At 33.5% G+C, this 23,847-nt stretch overlaps 1 protein-coding gene across 1 annotated transcript; it reads right to left on the bottom strand.

Moving 5' to 3' along the window:
* Nucleotides 1-17,836: 17,836 nt before the first annotated feature.
* On the bottom strand, nucleotides 17,837-20,405 carry LOC111377934. Its single transcript, XM_023001090.1, has 5 exons — nucleotides 19,444-20,405; nucleotides 18,966-19,392; nucleotides 18,718-18,828; nucleotides 18,515-18,532; nucleotides 17,837-18,277 (listed from the first exon to the last, which is right to left on the bottom strand). Exons 1-5 carry the CDS (start codon nucleotides 20,403-20,405, stop codon nucleotides 17,837-17,839), a joined length of 1,959 nt encoding a protein of 652 aa, XP_022856858.1.
* Nucleotides 20,406-23,847: the final 3,442 nt, after the last annotated feature.

Below are 23,847 nucleotides of genomic sequence, written 5' to 3'. Positions count from 1 at the left end.
AGGGGTAGTCTTTGAAATGGCTGGAAAATTATTCTTATTTTCCATAATGGCATCTTTTATTAAAAATACTATTTTGTCCTTATTATAGTTATTTGCAAGTTGTTCCTTATATCTTTAAAGATTTATCAATCAGGACCTATATTTATATTTTTCAACCTTTCAAATACCTTTAAATATTCTTTGTATCTTGATAGTTCTTCAAAGATTATAGGTTGACCTTTCTTAGTTATATATCCTCGACCTAATTCTTCTAAAATTTCTTCTTATATATTTCTATGTTTGGTTATAATATCTTCTACCTTTCTTATCTCTCTACTAGTTCCTACAGAATCAAATCTTATGTAATTTCTATAATTATAATATTTATCTCTATATATTTCTTCAATTTTTTCTTTGCCAAGAGGAAATATATCTTCAGACTTTTCATCTAATTTAAATAAAAACAAAACATCTTTTTCATCTAAAAATAATATGAGATTATTATCATTAGTGAATGTGGATGCTTGTGAATTGTTCATCAGAATAACTTACAGTAATCAAATGGAAATAAACAGGCTTTCCCTCCAGTATGTTCTTATAGATACTTTGCATGTACTTAATCAATCTTCTGAATCAAGTAAAGATTTAAAATGTTTTTGAAATCATTTGGGTCCAAAACTGCTTCCGCAAAAGGTTTTTCAATTAAGGTTGCATTTCTCATTCTAGAGAACTAGCCGTGTTGTCACAGACGCTATCTCACAGTATCAAGAGTCTCTGTTTTCACCTCTATCCAAATTCTTTTCAGAATCAAGTTCCTACTTGGAACGAAATTTTAAAAGATAACTCACACACAAGGTGCTACAATTTTGTTAGAAGACTGCCTTTTTCCCCTAAACCATTCTACAAAGACCGGTACTTTGGCATGGCTAACATCCATTCAAAATCAATGTTTTGAAAAAAATTTAAAATCTCTATCTGTACTGCCGAAGAATTATAAGAAATTTAACGAAATCCTTTTTATGAAAGCTTTGTTGAACATAACAAACTTTACTTTGATATTCATAAACTGAAATTGTACATGCTTACAAACTATATTTACATACATTTGGTACTCACCTTATGAAGTTTAGAACTCCATAAGTGATTACCTTATTACACGCTTTTCTATCTTCAAGCTATCTAATATTTTTCTGAATACAAGTGGTGTATACAGATTACAAAAGATCTATCTAAGATGTGTTTCCTCTGAGTGTTTTAGAGATAAGTTATTTCGAGATATCTTCCTTCTTCCTCCTTGCCTCCTTTTATAGAAGCCTTTGGGAACCTTATCTTGACAGGTGTTTTCCACCTTTCTTTGTTGGGTAGCTTGGCCATCTTATCTACACCGAATTTTTCCATTATCTTCTTGCTAGTGGACTTCTCCTTTTTGAAATTAGATGCCTTATCTTTTGAGTTTGTCTGCCACTTGTAACAATTGGTGGGGAGTAGTCACAATTATGGAGACTTTTCTTGCACTATCTTCTGTCTTTTAGTAGCCACAGTTTTTCTTTAATAAATTTCTTTATTAAAGTAGTGATAAAGGGCTACTTTTGTCACCATCACTTTTCCATTTTTGAATCAAAGAATTCTGCAGGGAATTTTTCATCATTAAGAGATGCTTGACTCATATCTTCAACCACGCAGTATTCACAATGGTGATCACTGTAGTTCCAAAGTAATTTGCATAATTCTTTAGCCATATCTTCTGATCCATGCACTTGGTTGGAAATAATTGCAGATAATAAATGGTCGAGATAGCAAATATCTTCTTCTTTGGTAGCCATCCTTGCATTGGAATAGATAATACGATCTTCAGATGGATAAACCAACATCTTCTCCTTCTCAGTAATTATCTGAGTTATATGTTTAAATATCTCTTTATACCCTTTTGCTCTTCTGTAGGGTATCATATTTAAAATATCTTGATAACCATTTTTAACAACCTTTTGATTGGTTGGTAAAAAATGCTGATTTGTAAGTCCCATTTTTATTACATGGAACGATGGATGCATATATTCAAGAACGGGATCCCATTCCATGGTTGCTGAATGGAATCTGATATATATATATATATTTGTCGTTTTAACAACTTCAGTATATTTTTTAACAGCTTTCCTGATGTTGGCTGGAAGTTGAGCTATTTCTTTGAAATCTTTGCTAGGATATATACAAAGTATATTTCCTATCTCAAAACAATTTCGAACTCAATTGGCTGGTGCTCGTGGATAAAAATTTATCTTGTTGTATTTTGAATAGTGGAGAGTCTTCATCCACTTTTCAATCTTCAGATATCAATCTGATAAAATATTGAAAATAACAATAAAGAGTGTTACTTCTTCATTGTTATCTTTTCTGGAAATTTTTGCTTCATGGCATATTTTGACAATATCTTTTGGATCTATCCTTTTAATAGAAAGTTTAGATTGAATTTGGCTCTGTGAAGAGCTACTTTCTCTTTTGATATCTTGAATATCTTTATTACCAGTAATAGGTTCAAATTTTCCCTGTGAGGGGGTTCCTATTACCTTCTTTTCTTTCCCTTTATCCTCGGAAAGAGCGATAGTATTTACAAGTCCCTGCGAAGGGATACTAGACTTGGTACAAGTAACTTTTGCCTCAAAGGCTATATTTTTGCCTCGTAGGCTATCTTAGATATTTTGAATTTGTGTTTCCAAATAGGAAACTTTTATCTCAAGTATCTGAATTTTCGTCCTTAGTTGTTCTAGCTCCATCCCTGCTAAGATAATCAGGAAGAAAGTTAGTTTTACTTTTTATGTATTCAATATCAAATTTGAAATATGAGAACCAAATTTGTATCCTAATAATATATTTATTCGTAATAGATGGATCAACATTATTTTTTAAAAAGGCTTTAACTTGAGTATTATCAGTTCTAATCAAGAACTTCTTTGGTAACAAATAATCTTCATATTTTTGAACTCCTCTTTTTACAGCAATGAGTTCTTTTTTGTTTGTCTCATATCTTGTTTCAACTTCTTTGAATATTCCTGATGTATAACCTGCAAGTATTTCAGGACAAGAATAATCTTTTTCACATTTATATTCTTTATGACTCTTTTTCACCTTTAACACTGCTCCCCAATAATAATCTGAAGCATCAGTTTCAAGGACAAAGAAATCTTCTTCTTGCGGTATTACAAGTTTGGGCAATACCTTTAACTCTTCTTTTACTTTCCTTATGTTTTCGCAATCTTATTTTTCCTAAGATCACATAATATTTTTCCTTAATTTTGGAAGAAAATAATTTTTCAATTTAGCACAATTTTCAATTAATCCTTCAACATAATTTAATATACCAAGAAAGCTTTGTAATTGTTTTTTATCTTTGATTTTTTCAGAAAATTCTTGAAACTTTTCTCCAATATGAGATTGCAATTGCAATTCTCCTTCTTTTATAAATAATCCTAAAAATTCTATCTCTGTTTTAGCTATTTCTGCTTTCTTTTGAGAAAGTGTAATACCATGTTTTTTCATAATATAACAAAATTTCTCAAGATGTTCAATATGTTCATCAATGTTATTTGAATAAATAAGTAAATCATCTACATATGCAATACAGAAATGAGTAATTGGTTTGATTACCTCATCCATTCTCCTTTGGAATATTTGTGGTGCATTTTTCAACCCAAATGGCATTACATTCCATTCTTATTGTCCTAAAGGATTGGGGGTACTAAATACAGTTAGTGGTTTACTTTCTTCTGTAAACATGATTTGTCAAAACCCTGACTTACAATCAAATTTTGAAAATATCTTTTTGTTATGTACTTGTTTAATAAGGGTGTCCTTATTTAGCAAGTAGTATCCATCAAATTTAGTAACTTCATTTAATTTTTTATAATTTATCACCATTCTGACTTTTCCTCTTTTTATCTCACTATGTTTTCTAACCATAAAGGTTGGGCTGCTATGTGGACTTTTACTTGGCCTAATTAACTTGGCTTCTAACAATTCTCTTATCTGGTCTTTAAATTTCTTTTGATCATCAACACTATATTTCATGGGTTTGACTCTAACAATAGTGTCTAGATTGCTTAATTCTATTTTTGCCTTTACTTTGTCTGTATTCCATTTTTCTAATGGATTTTCATAATATGTTTCAGAAATTTCTTTTTTCAATTTTTCAATTCTATTTTCTGTTGTCATTTTTAAGATTGTAACTGATTTAAATTTTTCCATACTCCAACATCCACCACGCTGGGTTGAGGAACTCCGATGATTTATATCTGTATATGCTATTGTAACAGCTTTATTTATTTTAGGTGTAAATATTTTATATGCACAAGGTGTTGTGAACATATACTTATCAATATATTGTGTAAATAGTGCATATTTTAATAGGAAATTTTGTCCTAATAAAATATCACATCCAATTGTGGTTGACATATATATTGTATCAACAAATACTTCTCTAAAGGAAATTAGAAAAGGTACTTGCTTAGCATATTTACTGTATATTACCTTACTTCCACCTGCTGTTGTAGCGGTGACTATCTTTTTTAAATTGTATATCCAGTATTCAGATAGTAGTACATTTGGTAAGCATAAACTTATTGTACTTCTTGTATCTAAGTAAGCATGAAATTTAATTCTACAATATCTTTTTATATTAAGTGTAATTTCAATATATGGATTCATGAGATTAGTACTAATTACTCTTTTCATGATAACAATGATTTCATATTTTCATCTATTCTTGATATGGTGATTGGGTTATCATCAACTGTTATCTTTAAATATCATTGGCAGATTTTATAAGGACTATATTTCTCAAAAAAGTTCATTCCTAATAGAATAGGTGAACGATCTACTCCATATTATTCATCTTTATATAAAATTATTTCTTTAGTATATTCTTTCTGATCCTCTCCTATAAGTATAAGAGGGAACTTAACATATTTTCTTATTTCAAGATTATTTCCTAAATAATCCTTAAATATATATGGTTCTGGTATTTCAAAGTCTATTAAATGGCTAACAAATTTAGCATTTACATGACTTTTATCTGCTTCAGTATCTATGAGGACAAGAAGATTCTTCTTGTATCCTTCTTGATTTACATATCTTGTCTTAATGTAATATTGTGAACTTGATGGTTCAGCAATACTTAAATTCTTAAGTCTGCTTATCTTAGAGTCTTGTCTAGAGGGAAATCTTGCAATAAAATTATCTTCTTCTAAGTTGACGCTATTTCTTCTTATTAATTTTCCTTCAGAATTAATTTCTTTAGTTTGTTTATTGAAATCAAGCATTATTTGTTCTGGTATAGTGACTTCATGTTCTTGGTATTTCCTAAAAGGTATATATTGTGCTAATTCCTCAAAATCTTTATGTATGATAATATTATCAATTATCTTCCTTAGATTGTTATGATGGATATTATTAAAAGCAAAGATTGATTTTATGCTTATACTAATAGCCTTACTTCTTCGTAACATTTTTAAGTTTCCAATTCTATAGTATAGATTGAAACTTTGGTCAATATTTTCATCATTTAATGATATTGCATAATTTGGTTTTACTGTAAATATTATCTTTTGATAGACTAAGTTTCCTACAACTGTTCCTAATAGAGCATCTATAGGATCTTGTAAGATTCTATTGTCCATACAGTATATTTCTATTGGTATGTTCATACCTTCTCTAAAAAATCCGTTTACCATTCTCTGGACTCCTCCTAATTCAATGCATTTTAATTTATTTCTTACGTTCTCTGGAATTTTGGATAATTTTTGTTTTACCCATTCTTTTGTGATTATAGGAATTCTTGCTTTTCTTATGGTATCTTCTATATTGATAGACATTTCTTTATAATTCATACTTACAATTATTTTATTCACTCTTGGTAAAATTTTTAAGAATTTTGGATGGAATACATCTTTTTCTTGTAGGTCTAAAATTTTTTTAGTGATTCCTGTGTATTTTTTAATATCAAAAGTGATCTCTTAATTTATACCTTCTATAGAATCTTCAACTTCTTCAGTTGTCTTTATTTCTATTTCTGATTGTTGTATCTCCTGATTCATATATACTATCTCCTCATAATCCTCTTCTGATGAGGATGTTTCTAATTCATAAATACTACTGCATTCACTACTTAGATCTTCAAAATATTCAATTGGTTCTATATCACTATCTTTTTGGAATTTTTCATAAATTCTAAGAGTTTTTATATTTTGTCTATCTTTTTTTTAGGACATTGAGGGGCCAATGTGTCCTTTTTCATTACAAATAAAACATCTACATTTTTTAATGTTTCTTGTTTTAAATTTTTTATTCCAATTTCTTTTCTTGAAATATTTTTTATGTGGTTTAAAATTTTTCTTCTTGAATTTTTTGTAATTTTTGAATTTTCTTTTATATTTTTTATATGGTTTATACTTCTTCTTATGGCATCCAAATTGTTCAACTTGGCCATTATTTTCGTAACAACATAATGAATTCTTTCTTATTTTATATGCTTTTTTATTTTCTAAAGTTTCTCTACACCATATGCTTATCATTCTTTTTATAAATTCAATTCTACTTCCCAGACTATCTATTTTTATTCATTCTTCTTCTCTTAGAGGTAATAATTTTTCATATTCTTTTAATAACTTAATTCTCCAAGGGAATGGTAACTTTGTAAAATAAGATCTTAATATAGGTTTATTTTTTTTATAATCTCTTTGATTTAATATATAGTATATTTCTTCAAATTTACATGTGTATCTTTCTAATTCACACATATCACATATCTTTAAATTTTTCATTGCTATCATTCCTTGATTATATTCATCTTGTTTTCTTTCTTCATCATTAGAAGTATATCTATCTCCTAAAAATACCGTTCTTAAGATTTTTTCAAATCTTTTTAATATTTCCTATATATTTTGTTCATTTAAAAAATTTCTATTATCTAATACCTCAATTCTACCTGCTCCATACTTTATCCTTTCTTAAATAGTTTCTGGTAATTTTCTCCACCATTCAGAAACAATTCCTCTGAATGTATGCTCTATAAATCCAAAAGCTGTATATGTTTCCCATTTATTAAATTGTATTGCTAAATCTGTACTTTTCATCCATGTTTCAATAGCTTTATTTTTATCTACACAGTCTAAATCTAACCATATTCATGTTGCATGGATTGGTTCATTATAAGATTTCATTGTATTTATTTTTTTTATGGACTGTTTTCTTACATTTTCAGTATATCTTTTCTGTGTTTTTCTATATTGGTTAATATCAGCTTTATTAGGTATTAAGGTACCATAAGGATAATCAGTTTCTTCATCACTATTGAATTCTACTTTTATATTTTGACTTGAAGATGAATTAGTATTCATCTTTGTATTTTCAATTTTTTCAGTTAATTCTTCTAACTGTTTTTTATATTCTTCATCAAGTAGATTCTAAGAATTTTTGTTCTATTTCTTCTACATCTGTAATCATATATTGTTTTTCTTCATGTTTTTTCCCTTTATTATTTTCCTTTTGTGTTATCCTAAAATCTTGAGGTGGATTGATTATAATCCTATCTTTTCCTTTAAGACTTTTATCTAAAAGAGTGTTTCCTACTTGCAAATTATGTTCCAGATTTTCTAATCTTTTATGTATATCTCCAAAACTTTCATTTGTAGTGTTTTTAGGTAAATAGGGATAACTAGGTTTTTTATGTTTTTCAACTTTTTTCAAAAATTCTTCAATTATACTTCATCTACTATATTCATCATTATTTCCTCCCTGGTAAAGCACAAATGTTTGGGTCTGACCATGTCAGAATTCAACAATGTTAGATGTGGAAAAATAATATTTTTTAATTGCCAATTTCTTCTAGGAATCAGTATTTTAACATGGAAAACATTTGAATTAAGAGAGAAGCTACACTTAAATTTTTTTGCTTACATATAGTTTACAGAAAAGACGAATTGGTAGGGTGGGTGGTTATTTTTTGGCATTTTATATCACACATGGGGCCCACGTACAGTGAGTGTTCTGGCCAAAGTCCATGAAGGATTTAGAATTTTCCTTGAATTAAAGCTCCATCATGGGCCCCGTTTGGTATCTATTTTTTTCAAAATGTATTTTTCTCTCTCTTCTTTTTAACCACACATTTTTTATTAAAATAATATAACACGTAAATAAAAAAATTTCCTTATTGTTTAACCACACATTTTTCATCAATTTACTATTCCAAAATGCATTTTTACATAAAAATGACTCTCAAACATCATCCATGTCTCCATATTACGTTTACCAATTACTCCATTAATTAAATTGTTGCCAATGCATTTTATTTAGTCAAACTAGCGTGGAATGATGTGAGAGTTTTTATGTGCTTATAAATTGTGTTTCGTATCAAATGTGCAGATAATAGGAGAGTAGTAAGTTGAAAATCCTATGATATTTGTGGATAAAAAACATAAGGTGGTTATATTGCCACCAAGATTTTCATTTGATATGCCACATTTTAATTACAGTTAAACTCTTCAATCTTTGCTCATTGTAGTACATCACATCCTTGATGATCAAAATATATTATTTTCATGCTTGAAAACAAGGAAAAATATATTTTTTGCACATTTTATTTATTTATTTTATAAAAATTTTGATAGAGTTGTGACTCAAATAGGAATCTTGAATCGCGTGTTGTTGGATTTGGAAAGGAGTCTAACTGCATTCAACAACAGGGAAACAAAATTACGTTGAAATTGGGTCTTTTAATTGTAATATATTTTCTTTCATTTTAAGACTATTCTAGGGTTTAAAACGTGGTTTATAAATACAAGGTTCATTTGTCAGTTTTGTTTAAGTATTATTGTTGAATCTGTAATTTCACTCCATATTGTCAGTTTATAATACATCATTCATCTGCGATAAATTCTTTTTGTTTATTTCTTTATTTTTAATCTTGTTTTTTGTTGTGATCTTTATTATTTCGCATCGTCATTAAATATCATTCTTTACAACCCTTTGGGATCAACAAGTGGTATTAGAGCTTGGTTCTTCTTCTGTGGATTGGTTATTTTCAGAGATGACTACCACGAGGTATGACATTTTGCTGTTGGATTACAATACAAGGTTTTCTTTATGGTAAGTAAAGATGAGGGTTATTTTGGGGCATTTGGATTTGGACGATTCGCTGCTAAATTTTAAAAAGATGCCAACTGATTGGACAATGGAAAAGAAACAACGGAGAGATCAGAAGGCTTTATTGCAGTTCATCTTCATTTATCCAACAATATTCTGCATGATGTTTTGAAGGAGAAAACAACAGTTGCTTTGTGGTTGAAACTATAACAGTTATGTAAGACCATGAGTCTTACCAGTAAATTGGCTCTAAAGCAAAAGCTATAATCCCTTCGTATGATGGAAGGAGGGTCGTTGGAAGACAATATTGCCGTGTTCAAGAAAATTGTCGCAGAATTGGAAACATTGGAGGTTAAGTACGATGAAGAAAATCTTGTCTTGATCCTGTTATGTTCGTTGCCTAGCTCTTATGTGTCGTTTTGAAACACCATTTTGTATAGTCAGAATACTTTGACTATAGACGACATCTATGATACTTTGCACTCAAATGAGAAATTGAAGCATTTGGTTGGAGCTACATCAAGGGATGAGGAAGCTCTTGTATCTCATGGTGGTCGACGAAAGGCTAGATCGAAGAATAATAGCAATTTGTTTTGCTTTTACTGCAGACGTAAGGGACATATTCGAAAGGATTGCGTTAAGTTGCAGGCTAAAGGTGATTTAACTGCAAATCGTGGAGCGCAACCTTTGACTTCAGACGAAACAAATGTAGTTGAGGATTTTTCAGACGGCGGAGATGTGATTTGACCATGGTATCTGACGTAAAATCTAAGCCTAACGAGAAGTAGATTTTTAATTCGGCATGTTTGCATCATATGTTTTCCAATCGAGATTTCTATCAGACATATGAGGCTTTTCAACAAGGTGAAATTGTAGTTGGAAACAATCAGTCTTGCCGTATTGCTAGGATCGGTCAAGTCAGATTTAGCCTACAGGATGGAGCGGTCATAATAATTGATCATTTTCGACATGTTCCAGACCTGAAAATGAATTTCTTCTCGCTTAGTACTCTGGATACAAAAGGATTATAAATTCTCTAGTGGAGGTGAAGTCTTGAAGATCCGAAAGGGTGTCCGAATTGTACTAGAGGGACGGAAAATGTCTCAGTTGTACATCTTGTAAGGGAGCGCAGAACCACTTGAGAGACTTATGGACAAGTTCAGTACTGTGGTGGATATTCAGTTTGGTACAATACCTCTTGTGACAGCTCTAGGTCGGTTCAGAACATTGCTCGAAGGAGCATTGGTGATTCCGCTTTGCCACCAATTTTAGCAATTACACTATGTTGAGTTGCTAGGATTAAATCCATTGAGCGTAGGTACCGTGGTGTCAGTGATGTCTGTAATGCTTTTGGGGATGTTAAAGGCGACAGTTCTAGCAAGGGGCCTTCTATTCAAACATTTTTTATGGTTTCTGCTATAGGGTGTGCTTCGACCCTGTTTGGTAAACATTAATTCCTTGGTGGAATTTTGGGAATCCAAAAGTAGGGTTCAGGTGTCGTTTGTAGACGCCGTGCAGAGGACGATGGTTTATGTGGAGAGTTTTGGTTATTGCATTAAGGAGATTTGCCATTTCATTTCGATGTAATGGGTTTATTTCTTAGGTGGAGATTGTTAGAGTTGTGACTTAAATAGGAGTTTTAAATCGTGTGTTGTTAGTATTGGAAAGAAATCTAACTACATTCAACAACAAGGAAACAAAATCCGGTTGAAATTGAGTTTCCTAATTGTAATATATTTTTTTTTGTTTTTTATGGGTTTGAAACGTAGCATATAAATACAAGGCTTCTATGTCAATTTTGTTTAAGCATTATTGTTGTGTCTGTAATTTATCTCTATATTGCCAGTTTATAATACATCGTTTCTCTGCGATAAATTCTCTTTGTATATTTCTTTACTTTTAATCTTGTTTCTTGTTGTGATCTTTATTAATTCACATTGTCATTAAATCTCATTCTTTACAACCCTTTGAGATCAACAAGTGGTATGAGAAAATAAGTTATTTTACATCATTTTAACAAACTTTTAAACATAAATTTGTTATCAAATACAAAATATGTTAACCAATGAAAAGTTCAAATATAATAATTACATGAAAAACGTTAGGGACATAAGTACAATAATGAACAAAGATTAAGAACCTTAAGTGTAATTAAAATGTGGTGTGAAAAATAAAAATTTTGGTGTGAATACAATTACCCAAAGTATATTTAATTAATTTTAAAAAATGTAAGATTTGCCAAACATACACAATGATTAAATTAATATATAGGACAACGAACTCTACCTCCATCTCTTTAAAGACGAAAGTGGCCCGTTGGCATCAACCCTAGGGTGGTTTCTTTATCTCTTCTAAGGAGTGTATTTTAGTTGTTCATTTATTAGCTAATCACCAGTTTATTTACTATTATTAGCTATAGGTAGTATTCAAAAAAAGTTCAAGGCGTGATAAGGCAGAAGGTTCTCAAGCATTACGTCAAGGCATAGAAGGCAATTTCTCATTCTTCGTATTATTTAAATTTTTGTAAGATCATTAAATCAATAAAATAAAATAATGTATCAAACAATTGAAATCATGAATACTGTAATTAGCCCCTATTTGACATCCATTATTTTAAAATTCTTTTTACCAGGGACGGATTTAAGGTGGGATTAGCTGGGCTGTAATCCCCCCTCACTTGGTCCAATTAAATTTTTTTTAGTGTAATTTCCTTTTTTTTTAAACAGATTTTTAATGAGTAATTTTTTTTGTGGAAATTATAGAATTCCCGACATTTGGAGATCACTGTGAAAGATTCAGCCACCGAAATTGTTTATGCAAATCTCAGGTTTCAATTTAATTATTATATATTTAAATATAAAATTATAATTTAGTTTTCAAACGATATGTATTGCAACTGCTGTGTTCCCTTAAATATCGCAATTTGAATTGTATAATAACTTCCATAATAAACCATTTCATATATCTCTCACTCTCTTGCTCCCAATCTCTCAATCCTCTACACGGTTCCTCTCAAGTGCCGGAATTTCGCTTTTTCATCTATCTCCCACTCTCTCAATCGTCTACACCGCTCATTGATCTCACTTCCGGCAACTTAGAATACAAGCCACATCCGGCCACATCAAGCAGTGGATAATACTCTCCGCCGTTTTCACCCAAATCTCTGTGGACATCTGAAATGGTGAAGTCAAAGGCCGCGAAGTTGGTAATCAATGTCGAAGATACGTCCGAACATAGAAGCAAGAGGAAATCCGTGGTTAGCCCCAAAAAAACACCACCTAATAAGCAACCGGCGTCTCTGACCGCGAAGAAAATGCGCTCGAAAAAGGTAATTATAATTTTAGGTGTTAGTTATGATGTTTTTATTGGCAAACATGGTGATAGAATTCATAGGTTAGAAGCATTGAAGTCTTAGGTAATTTTTCCGTCATTTAATCGGCCCTAATCGTTGGATTAGGGTTCTTGATACCAATATTGAGTGTGACCTAGATTTCTCCCGAAATGTCGCTTAATTACATAACAAAAATTATGTCTGTGACCTCGCCATTATGAATATGTGACCAAGATGTCGATGTGTGACCGAGGGAGCTATGAATGTGTGGCCTCTAATGACATTGCTAATGATTCAACTGATTGTTGCATGTGACCCAAGATGTCAAACTGTGACTGTTGCTTATATAGCACCACAAACAAAGTACATAGGAACGTACGTCATTTGTCAATTGATCAATTGTCTGTGACCTCGCCATTATCTATATGTGACCAAGATCTCAATGTGTGACCTGAATGTTGACATCTCAACTGATTGTTGCATGTGGCCTGATTGTTGACAGTATTTATTTATACATCTGTGATCGTACGCATTATGAACAATGATGCCTACATTTGACTAATATGTCAAATGTGACTGTGGCTTACATGGTTTGTGGCTTGAATGCACAACAAAAATGTATGCCAGTAATTGGTTTGTATCATGATTTGAATATAGAACATGATACTCATGGCATGTGACCTACGTGACTTGAATGCACAATAATTGGCTTTATTGTGTAACAATGCATACCTACGTGACCTCATTCAATTGAATATAGAACATGATACTCATGGCATGTGACCATGATAATCATCTGTGACTAAGTTTTGTTGTAGCATTACACATGCCTGTGACCAAATTATTTCTGGTTATACAACAATGTTAATATATCTGTAGCCAGAGTACACAGTTGCATACATCTAATTGTGTGTGATTTCCCTACATTTACTTAACATTGGGTCTTTCTAAACAATTTTGTGCAGGATTGGCAATATATCATACCGAAGGAACGATGGTTCCCAGGCAAGATTACAACATCAGTCAACAATGGTGTACTTTCAAGTATCCAAGCAAAATTATCTGACCGACAGAAGCTCATTATGAAGGGAACATGCTTTGCCCATTTTCTCGACTGCCATAAAATTGTGGTACAACCACAATTAATTCACTACTTCCTCTTGCGGCAGGTCCAACAACCTAATCCTAAAGAGTTGTGGTTTTTAGTTGCTGGGCGTTATGTTAGATTCTCTATATCTGAGTTTTGCATAGTCACGGGGCTGAGATGTTCTGGCGATAGTGACACGGACATTTTTGAAAGTAGACAGTCACAACTGAAGAATAAGTACTTTTCCCAAGTCGATATCGTGACACATGAAGATGTGAAGTCCACATTCATATCTGCTTGCCAAATGCCTGATCTGGATCTTGTTGAAACTCTCCCGGATCATGATGTGGCACTCATTGGTATCCTGTACTTCATTACTGCATACTTATTTCCTAGAGATTATAAGAAAGTGGTTGACCATTACTTGTTCACTCTTGTTGAGGACTTCCCCGCGCTGAACAGTTTTCCATGGGGAAAATTACTGTTTGAGATTACTTTGAGTTCTTTAAAAGATGCATTGAGTCGACAAACCGCACATTATAGGCTACGAGGTATGTTGGTAGCCTTTCAAGCATGGATCTACGAAACCTTCCCTGACCTAGATGAAGTTATTGTCACAAGGGTATCGAGGACGCACCCTCGAATCAATAACTGGAATGCAAACGAGCAACCTTCTGCATCTAAGTTGGAAGAGCTGGGCTACTTCAACAAGCCTAATGTAATGTTTCAGTAATCCATATTCTGCTGATAGTGGAACATATGGTAAACTTATTGGTTCTCTAATATTTTACTATAATGCAATGCAGATTGAAATATGTGACCTGATGCCTACTGAAACTGAAATGGCAATGCCATACATGGATGGCATGCAGCATAACAAAACAATTCAACCAGAGTTTTCTCAGAGCAGCCGTCGAAAGGAAAGCAGGAAGGGAAAGTCTGTTGATCCTTCACACATGAGTGAGAAATCAGTGCCTTTGGTAACGGACACTGGTGTTAGAAAGGCTCACATTACAAATGATGATGACGATTTTGTGGATCCTCCACGACAATGTGAGGGGCTATCCCATCAAGAAACACCCCGTGCTGATGAAGGCCCTTCAGGTCCCCAACTTTCTCCAAATGAAGAATAACATCATAGGATCCAAGAGAGTGCTGTAAGATTATTTTTATTTCTGTTCAATTGTTTTCAAATTGTGGTCATAGTTCACATAGTACTAGTCACAGTTCACTTAGTACTGGTCACAGTTCAATTCTCATGGTCACAGGCATCTTTTATAAGGTCACATTTAACTATTTATCTTAATCATGTTTACAGGTGCTTCACGATTTGAATGCGCAACTTTCAGAACTTCAATCACAGAATAAAGTATTAACCGTGGAGATGGACGCCATCAAGTCACAGATGTCGAGCCTCAACTCTGATTAGGCAAAAAAAATGTCTGAAATCATCCTAATACAAGGATAGTTAAAACATGACATGATCGAGATTAGGACGAACATGCAATTCCTGTCTGAATCGGTGACTGCAATGATCTCAAGCTCCACGGATGAGATATTAAGGCGATTCAATGATAGGAAAGGTTGTCCAGTTAATGAGTATGAAGACACGGAAGCTGCTGTCGAAGGATTCGAGAAGATCGACGAGGTAGGTACATGATATGTTCAATCTATCTATCACTGAACATAGTTACAGATTTCATGTCTGAAATTCTCCAATTTCACATACAGGTGGAAAAACTGCAACATGTTGTCGACGGGAAAGGGAAGGGGAAGGTCGACCCAATTGAAGATGTGCCTTTCCTAGTAGTCTTGAACCGCCATCATTTGACCTGGGTATCGAATACACACAACCAGATGATTTGGAGTCTTCAGAAATTCAAAAGCAGGTAGATGCTGTCATATCTGATGTGATCACAGCATCCCAAAATGTTGACGAAGAGGTATTCAAATTATTTTTTTTAGTGTAATATGCTAGTCACACAATGTGTACATCAAATTTATGTAAACTAAATGTGACCTTTACAAGTCACAGGGATCACCAACTACAGAACCGGCATCTGCATTACCAGTTAAGCGGGCTTCAAGGCCTGCGAGGATACTGCGGTCCACATTTGTTGTCAGGGAAGGAAAGGTACTGCGGCATAACGGTAATGTTATTGTATTTGGAAATTATAAAGACCATGTTGATGAAGTTGATAAATCAGCATTCTTGGGTTGGTTTCAGAGAGGGTACAAACCCAAAAACAGGTATGTACATGTTTCTTATATTTTCAAATATACTGGTCACACAGTTACAGTATCTTGACAGTCAACTTTTAGCAACAGGAAAAAGTTTAATGAGTAAGATGACCAAATCAAACCAGCCTTTAGTATTGGCTTATACCCTGTCGGTCACAAGACATGGTTTCATCAGTTGATAAATGCAGAAACGTCTTTAAGTGGCTCGGTATGGTAATGCTTATCTATCTGTTCACTACACATTTCCTTGTTAACCAGTCACACAACATTAAGAACCTCATACAACACTATGCACATACTGCTGAGCAGCACACTGTCATAGAGTTATAACTTTTTAATGTTGTACCTAACCGTGTCCTTCATGTTCAAACAGCACATGGATGCATGCTTCTACTATATTCGCCAGGTAGCAAAATTTGGGAAAGTAAAGTTAAGAGCTACAACGACGGACTTGTGGTTCCAAAACAAGATAAAAGATATATTTCCCGCTTTCCAAAAAGACCCTCAAATTCTGTTGTCGGAGAGCAGCATGATTAAGGCTGTCACAGGTCGCTTGATATCCCTAAGCACATCTTGGGCTGATGTAGACTATGTGTTCATACCACTCCTGCCCACGAACAAAGCTCACTGGATGCAAGGTCTGGTAGAATTTAAAAGCCATACTTTGATGCTATTCAATTCATCTGGAAAAGCGTATCGTGATTGGAATGTGCTGGAAGGTATTGAACCCTATGTGAAGGTATTGCATGCTCTTATGAAAGCATTGGGAATTTCCAAAAAAAAGACCCCGATCACAACGAATCTGAATGCAAGCAAATGAAGGTGACCATTGACAGTACCCTGCCTCAACAAACGAATGGGTAAGTATGTGACCAACTACAGCAGTATAACTTGTAAATTAATTAATTCGTAACATACTATAATGTGTGCTTTTACAGTCATGACTGCTGGGTGTTTGTGATATTGTATGCATTGTATATCCTCCGTGATGGCAGATGTGCTATTCTCCATAAGTTCGATGCTGCAAAATGTAGAATTGATATCGCCTCACTACTCTACAAACACCGAGAACCTTACGTGAAGAAGGCGAGGCAGACTTTTAAAGGGGAGGGGATTGTAATAGAATGACAAATATGAAAACATTTGTAAATGAGTTTTATGCTTCAGTTGATAGCATTTTATATTTCTTTCAAGCAATGGAGGTGTTTGTACTCAATACTGTCATGTGGATGTGAATATGCTTTTGTAATACATGGGTGCCCCAACCTTCATTTGTTAATATGTTGTTGCAATACATGAATACATAGTTGTGCTTTTGGTATATGATTTATTTTTTAATGCCGTGTGTAAATTTGTTCACATATCAACAGTATCAGGTCACAGATTTAATATTCCATTTGGTGGGAGTTACTTTGGCATGATATATGTCGATAATAGGTCACATGTGATATACCTAGCAAGTCACGAATTTAGCACACATAATATATGATGCAAAGATCAGGTCACAAGTCGAACTGTACCTCGAACATTAGGTCACAGTACCATGTCACAGATTTAGTATTGCTTTTGGTCGGCGTTTCAGTTTGTCATTACATATGTTAATAACAAGTCACATAGTAAATAAAAGGTCACATACCTGGCCACTGATTTGGTTGTGATTTTGGTCACAGTTTTTGTTTGCCATGGCACATGTCAAGAACAGGTCACATATCAATTACAATAGCCTGCCAAGAGTTGATCACAGTACATTTTATTTAAGGAATCTGTGACCTGGACATATATTTGTTCTCCACCACGTTTAGGTCACATTTCATGCCTTTAAGTGAATTAATAGTCACAATTCAAATATATTGCTGTGTATGGAATCTATAATCACAAATTTACAAAACTCTATGTTCAACCGAATAAAAAGTGCAGATGTATTTCATTTATCATTTATTACCTTACTATTTAAAAATTATTTGTCAATTGATCAATTGAAACACATGTCTACATGTTGGTATGCTAAAAAGAATTCAAGAATGCGACCTAACTTTGATAAGTCTTTATCATGTATTGACTTCCTATCAACCGTTCTTACTTAATGGGACCAAACTTAAGCACCTCCTGCGGTTGTGACCATGTGCACCACAACGTCCACATCTTACTTTTGGTTTCCCTTCCCTAGATGATCTCTTCCTATTCTCAGTAGGTCTTCCAGAACTCCACTTTTGGTTAGAAGCTAAAACAATTTGGAATTCTACTTCATCGGGCACTCTCCACTCGTCTGGATTTCCAACAGGATATACCGAACTTTCGTAAGCATTTACATATGCTTCCTTTGTGTAATAATAGGAACAGTAAGAATATGCATCCCTTTTCGTATGTGCGATTATAGTCGATGCATGTGGACAAGGCATCAAATCGACCTGCAGCATCCTGCAAGTACATGTACGTTGCTCAATATCAACAACAAATGTGGACCTTTCATCGCTCACGGAGAACACTGTTTGGTTGGAAGGAGATACCTGTGAGAGTGTAATAGCACCAATGTTATATGTTAGTTTAAACTCAAAAAAGAATAGGTCACAGACATTCATATCTCAGTGCACAATGGTATGTTCAGGTCACAGGACTTCATACTCAGGTCACAGGTTTAGTATTAGTAACAAATTATATATCACGACAAACAAAGTACATAGCGTCACATACGTAAATTAGTGGTCACATGAAATTAATATTTGGACACATAAGCACATACGTACATTCCATGTCACAGACACCTATGATATAATCACATGCATATTTCTGTTTAGTCCACATACACGAACTTCAAGATACCTAAGAACCTTACCCTCAAGTTCCTTAATTCTGAACTCATTCTCCTCGTGACGTTCTTAAACTTGCTAGTCAACATCGTGAAAGTTCCATGCGCTTCGTCTCTATGTTTACAGAATCAATTTTGTACTGTTTGTCGCAATGACTCCAGCAAGAATACAATGGGGTAATTCTTAACTGCCTTTGTGACCGCATTTACTGATTCTATAATGTTTGATATCATTGTAGAGTATCTGTTTGCCTACATATGTACTCGTGATCACTTTTTAGGGCCTACTTCATCCTGCCAAAATATATCGTAGTATGAGAATAGTATAAAAGGATACATGTGACCACTTCACTGCATGTGATAATGTAGTGCTGTAGTCAGTACAGTACCAGGCAATCATGAATCTTATCATTCATTGCGTCTAGTTGTTGCATGTTGTATTCAAATTCTTCTAATGTGTAAGCCCGGACAGCCGAATTGAAAGCTTGCATAATATTTTGCTCTGATTTCCCATAATATGATTTGAGATTCTGCAGCAAATGGTACGAGCAGATACCATGGCAACTTTCCGGGTACACCTGTTCTATTGCTTTCTTTATATTGCCATGACGGTCCGATACAAAACATAATCCTTCTCTGTGCCCATATGCATTCTTCAGTTTCTCCAAAAACCATCTCCACGATTTATCGTTCTCATTATCCCCTACTCCAAAGGCAAGAACAAATATGCCATTATTTGCATCCTGTGTACATGCTGTGAATAGGGTACCTCCGTAATGACCATTCAAATAAGTACCGTCAACGACAATTACGAGCCTACAATGTTGCCACCCCTATATTGATGCACCGAGTACCATAAAACAGTACTTGAACCTATTATGACTATCGACCTCCAACTCTGTGACCGTACCAGGATTTCTTTGTCGAACCATGTAGAAGAAGCTGGGTATCCTACCGAATGATTCCGTCGGATCACCCCTAATCATCTTCAATGTTTGTTCACGGGACCTCCAAGCTTTTGAGTAATTCAAATATACTCCAAACGTATGTAGCATATCACTGCATATGTCCTCTGGTGTGTATATGGTGCCAGTCGATGTGTACTTGTACTTAATGCTAGATGACACAACTCCAGCTGATACTTGTCTGTGTGACCCCAACACCACATTTGATGCACATGTGTAACTACCAATCTTTCGAATCTTAAATAGATTTGTTTTACCCCATTTTGACGATCGGCATATCCAAGTACATCCTTCATGAGAACACCTCACCACATATTCTTTCTTGTCGGATCGTTCAACCATAAACTCAAACATATTTCGTATGGCAAAAAACGATAGGCTCAATTTTAAAATATCCTTATCACGGAAAATCCTGCCTTCTTCGACCTGAATAGCATCTGCTATAGAAACAATCGTGACTTCATTGTCACAAATGTGACCTAAATGTTTACTTGATGCTTCGCAAATTTCTGTGGCCACATCCTGCAACGTATAAAGCTCACTGTTACAATAAGCATTATCTGTGACCATGTCAGACGGGTACTGCATTACTGCATCAATTAAGTCAATGATTAATGGGTATTTAGCTGGATCACGATCGACTTCTTTCAACAGAATGTATGCAAGCACGTTGCTGTCATTTTTTATCCTGATTGCAAGCAAATCGTCGTTGAGTATATACTTCAATGATACTGCTACCTTGGTCGGATTCAAGCTGAACTCTGACATAATCATGTTTACAAGGTTTATATAACTGCATCCACGGTCTACCAACGCCAAAGCTGACTGAGATCCATGCAACAAACATACGTGCAAGTACACCATTTCTGCAAAATTGAACTTCAAAGCATCACATTCTCGATGGTTAATTTAATACTGTGCATACAGTTTTATATAAGAATTTATGCAATAACATGAAGTCACTATTGACACGGAAAAATGCAGGTCACATTTGGCGACACATAGGTCACATCTCATGAACAAAATTGGTTTCATTCTCTTCTCCAATTCGCTCTTCTCCAATCCGCTCACACGTTCACATATGTGACATGCGTATGGATACTGTTGTGTCGAGTGGTCATATTTTGGTCAAATATTGGATCATATTTTGGTCAAACATCGGAATAGGTCACACACGGGTATGATCAGTGGTAATATAACATGTCTTACAAATAATCAAAAACAAATTGAGGTCACATTTTTTTCACAGCAATCACATTCAATCGACCACATTTGTTTTAGTGGTCACAGACATCCACAATCGATGCTACACTTGTCTACGACTGGTTACACTCAATTAGGTCACATCTCATGCATGTTGTTCATGTCCCACTGCACAATATTATTGAATTTGAGACATATGTGGTTACGATAGATACGGACGCTGGAAATTTGCGTACAGAAGAAATTCAGAACTAATTTGATGATGCTAATTGCGAAAAAGGAAGGAGTGCAATAATCGGACTAATACCTGGATTGATTTCTGTTATGCGAAGACGTCAATTTCTCCAAGACGATCCCAAATCCGTGACACGAAAATATCAATGTCGATGAATTAGGATTCTACAGTGTCCGGATTGAAATTACTCTGGAAGTTTTATTTTTGATGATGATTTTGTAGCGATAGAGACGTTTTATTGATGGAAACTAGGCGGGATTATAGGAAAGATACGTAACAGAAATATATATACACACACACACACACACACACACACACACACACACCTGAGATTTGAATATATACTTTCTATACCTCAATTGCAAAATGGTGTTAACTATACACCTTATATATGAATTTTTCCCAATTTTTTTTTTCGCGTATAAGCCCGGCTTGAATTTTTTTGGCCCGGTCTTGAATTCAAATCTGGATTCATCCCTGCTTTTTACTACAGAATTATTTCAACCACATATTCATTTAATAAAATATTTTACACGTAAATCTAAAATTTTTCTTACTTTTTAACCACATATTTTCTTAAAAATACTATTCAAAACTCTATTTTTTTTTTCAAAATAACAGACAATTTCTCCCGGTAAACAATTTTCAGCCCTGCATTGTGCCGCTTCGAATGGAGCAAGAAATCCCCATCTTGCATAGTAAATGGGACGAGAACAAAGAACATGGCCTTTGCCTCGAACTCTTCAAATCCATCTCGAATCTATTTATTTTATTATATTTATTTTAATTTTACATTTTTCAATTTAAAGAAAAAAAAGCCATCTTTAAGCTAGATGAGTCCAAAAAATTGTGCATACTAATTTAGTAACTAGACCCACATTAGCCATTAATCCAATAAATGGGTCCAAAAGTTGGAAAAAATAATCAATATCCAATAACGCCTAAGCCTCCATTAGGCAGTCAAAAACACTGTCCATATTTGAGGCGTTTTGTAAATGCCTCAAGTAATTAGTTTACAGATATTATTCTCTCTAATTTCTTTCTTCCTCCACGTCTTTTGTCATGGTATCAAAGTTAAAATATTTCTAGTGATTACGCAAAATAGAGTTCGTGTTTTCAGATATGTTGTCATGGGTACGAAAATAAATAAATCCAAGAACCTACATTCTTCGCACTCTTCTAATTTTGTCAATGAATCCATAACCACCATGCTTTTTAACTGATGTACACTACGATTGCTGATGACTACATGATATGTACTTGGGTATTTCTTATTCAGTGTAAAATGAAACTCATTCTCGTGTTAAGTCATTTCATTCGTATGTAGAAACTCAATTTCATAGAAAAATTAAAACCTTTTGTTCTGATTTTGGAGTGAAATTTGATATTAAAGATCTTTTATCAAACAAAAGGCTCTGTGCACCATCATAGTTTTGTTAACACTCCATAACAAAACAGGGGTTGTGGAAAGAAAACATGGTCATTTGCTAAATGGAGCTCGTGTCTTTCACTTTCATGCAAGTATCATAGATAAGTGTATTTTATATACTTATTTGGACTTCTATACTTGCTTATTTATTTCTAATTAAGCAAGATCCACCCAATTGGATAACACCTTGATTTGGATGCAAATTGGAGCATAGTTGGAGTTTATTAGGAGAAACTGGCTATCAGCCGGATTGCTATTGTGCAATATGAATTAAGGGTTTACTTTACCATATTGCACAATTATGTGATTGCTATTGATATTCGAGAGAATGAATAGGAATTTGGCATATAGTAATATTCAGTGTAAAGTTTAATACGAAATGGAGATATACAACTATGATTTGCATGATTTTATGAATGTTCTCGTGATTTAATACATCTTTACATATTCTCATCTTTATTGAAGTTATAGGAGGGTCATATGTGAGGATATAGTTTTACTCAAAAGATTCATATTCGAACAGGTAATGTCAACTAATGGTATTGATATTTAAATGAATGTAGGAGGATTTGAAGTCCTAGAGTTTGCCAATTACATAAGCTTCATAAAGTCTTTCCATCAATTAGCTAAATTAATTACATTAGCTTTAGATTTAATTTGTTAAGATAAATCATTAGGTTTCATAAAATACTTAATTTGTTAAGATAAATCATTAGGTTTCATAAAATCCTTAATAATCGTTATAGGTTAATGAAGTTCGAGAAAATGTAAATGAAATTATTAATTAGCTAGCACACATTAATCCCGTCAATTTCCACGCGCAAGGGCATGTCGAAGTGTGTGGGAAAAACAACTTCACTAGTCTTTTTCACCATACGTGTCGCTGATTAATTTCTTAATTAACAATGTTTTTATTTGAAATAATAAAAAAATAAAAAAAGAAATATTCTCATTTGACTATGGATTTAATGATTTTCTACATAATTAGTTTCCACGCATGGCCAGGATATGATTATAATTTTTCACTTCTCGTCTCCTCATAAAATTAAATGGGCAGGACAATGGATTTTGCCTATTGGATATTGTTCAAATTAACAATGAGGAATAATTAAAGAGAAGAAGATAAATTGATATATAGAGGATACATTTTGAACGCTCTCTACGATCATCTACATGATCTCCACAAATAACACCTCGATAAAAGAAATATGAGAATCAGTGGAAACCAAATACGAGGCCGAAGAGGAATGTACGAAAAAGATCTTATTTCTAGCATTTTGACTTAAAGTTTTTGAATAACTTGCCTTTGTTAGGACAAGTCCATGAATTGAAAATCATCGTCGATAAAATGATGGCCTTGAAGATTGATCTTCCCAAAACTTTCCAAATTGGTGCAACCATTGTGAAATTGTCATTTTCATGAAAAGGTTATAGGAAGA

This window comes from Olea europaea, unplaced genomic scaffold (assembly GCF_002742605.1).
Source record: "Olea europaea var. sylvestris unplaced genomic scaffold, O_europaea_v1 scaffold1748, whole genome shotgun sequence".
Lineage (NCBI taxonomy): Eukaryota > Viridiplantae > Streptophyta > Magnoliopsida > Lamiales > Oleaceae > Olea > Olea europaea.
This window is presented reverse-complemented; position numbering and strand designations above follow the sequence as displayed.

Bases quoted from the DNA above. Each gene is read 5' to 3' on its own strand.
- LOC111377934 (XM_023001090.1), bottom strand. From the start codon at position 20,405: ATGGTGTACTTGCACGTATGTTTGTTGCATGGATCTCAGTCAGCTTTG. The intron at 19,393-19,443 runs GTACTGTTTTAT...GCAACATTGTAG, and splicing joins GATAGTCATAATAGGTTCAA to GCTCGTAATTGTCGTTGACG. The intron at 18,829-18,965 runs GTACTGTACTGA...GTACATATGTAG, and splicing joins ATAAGATTCATGATTGCCTG to GCAAACAGATACTCTACAAT.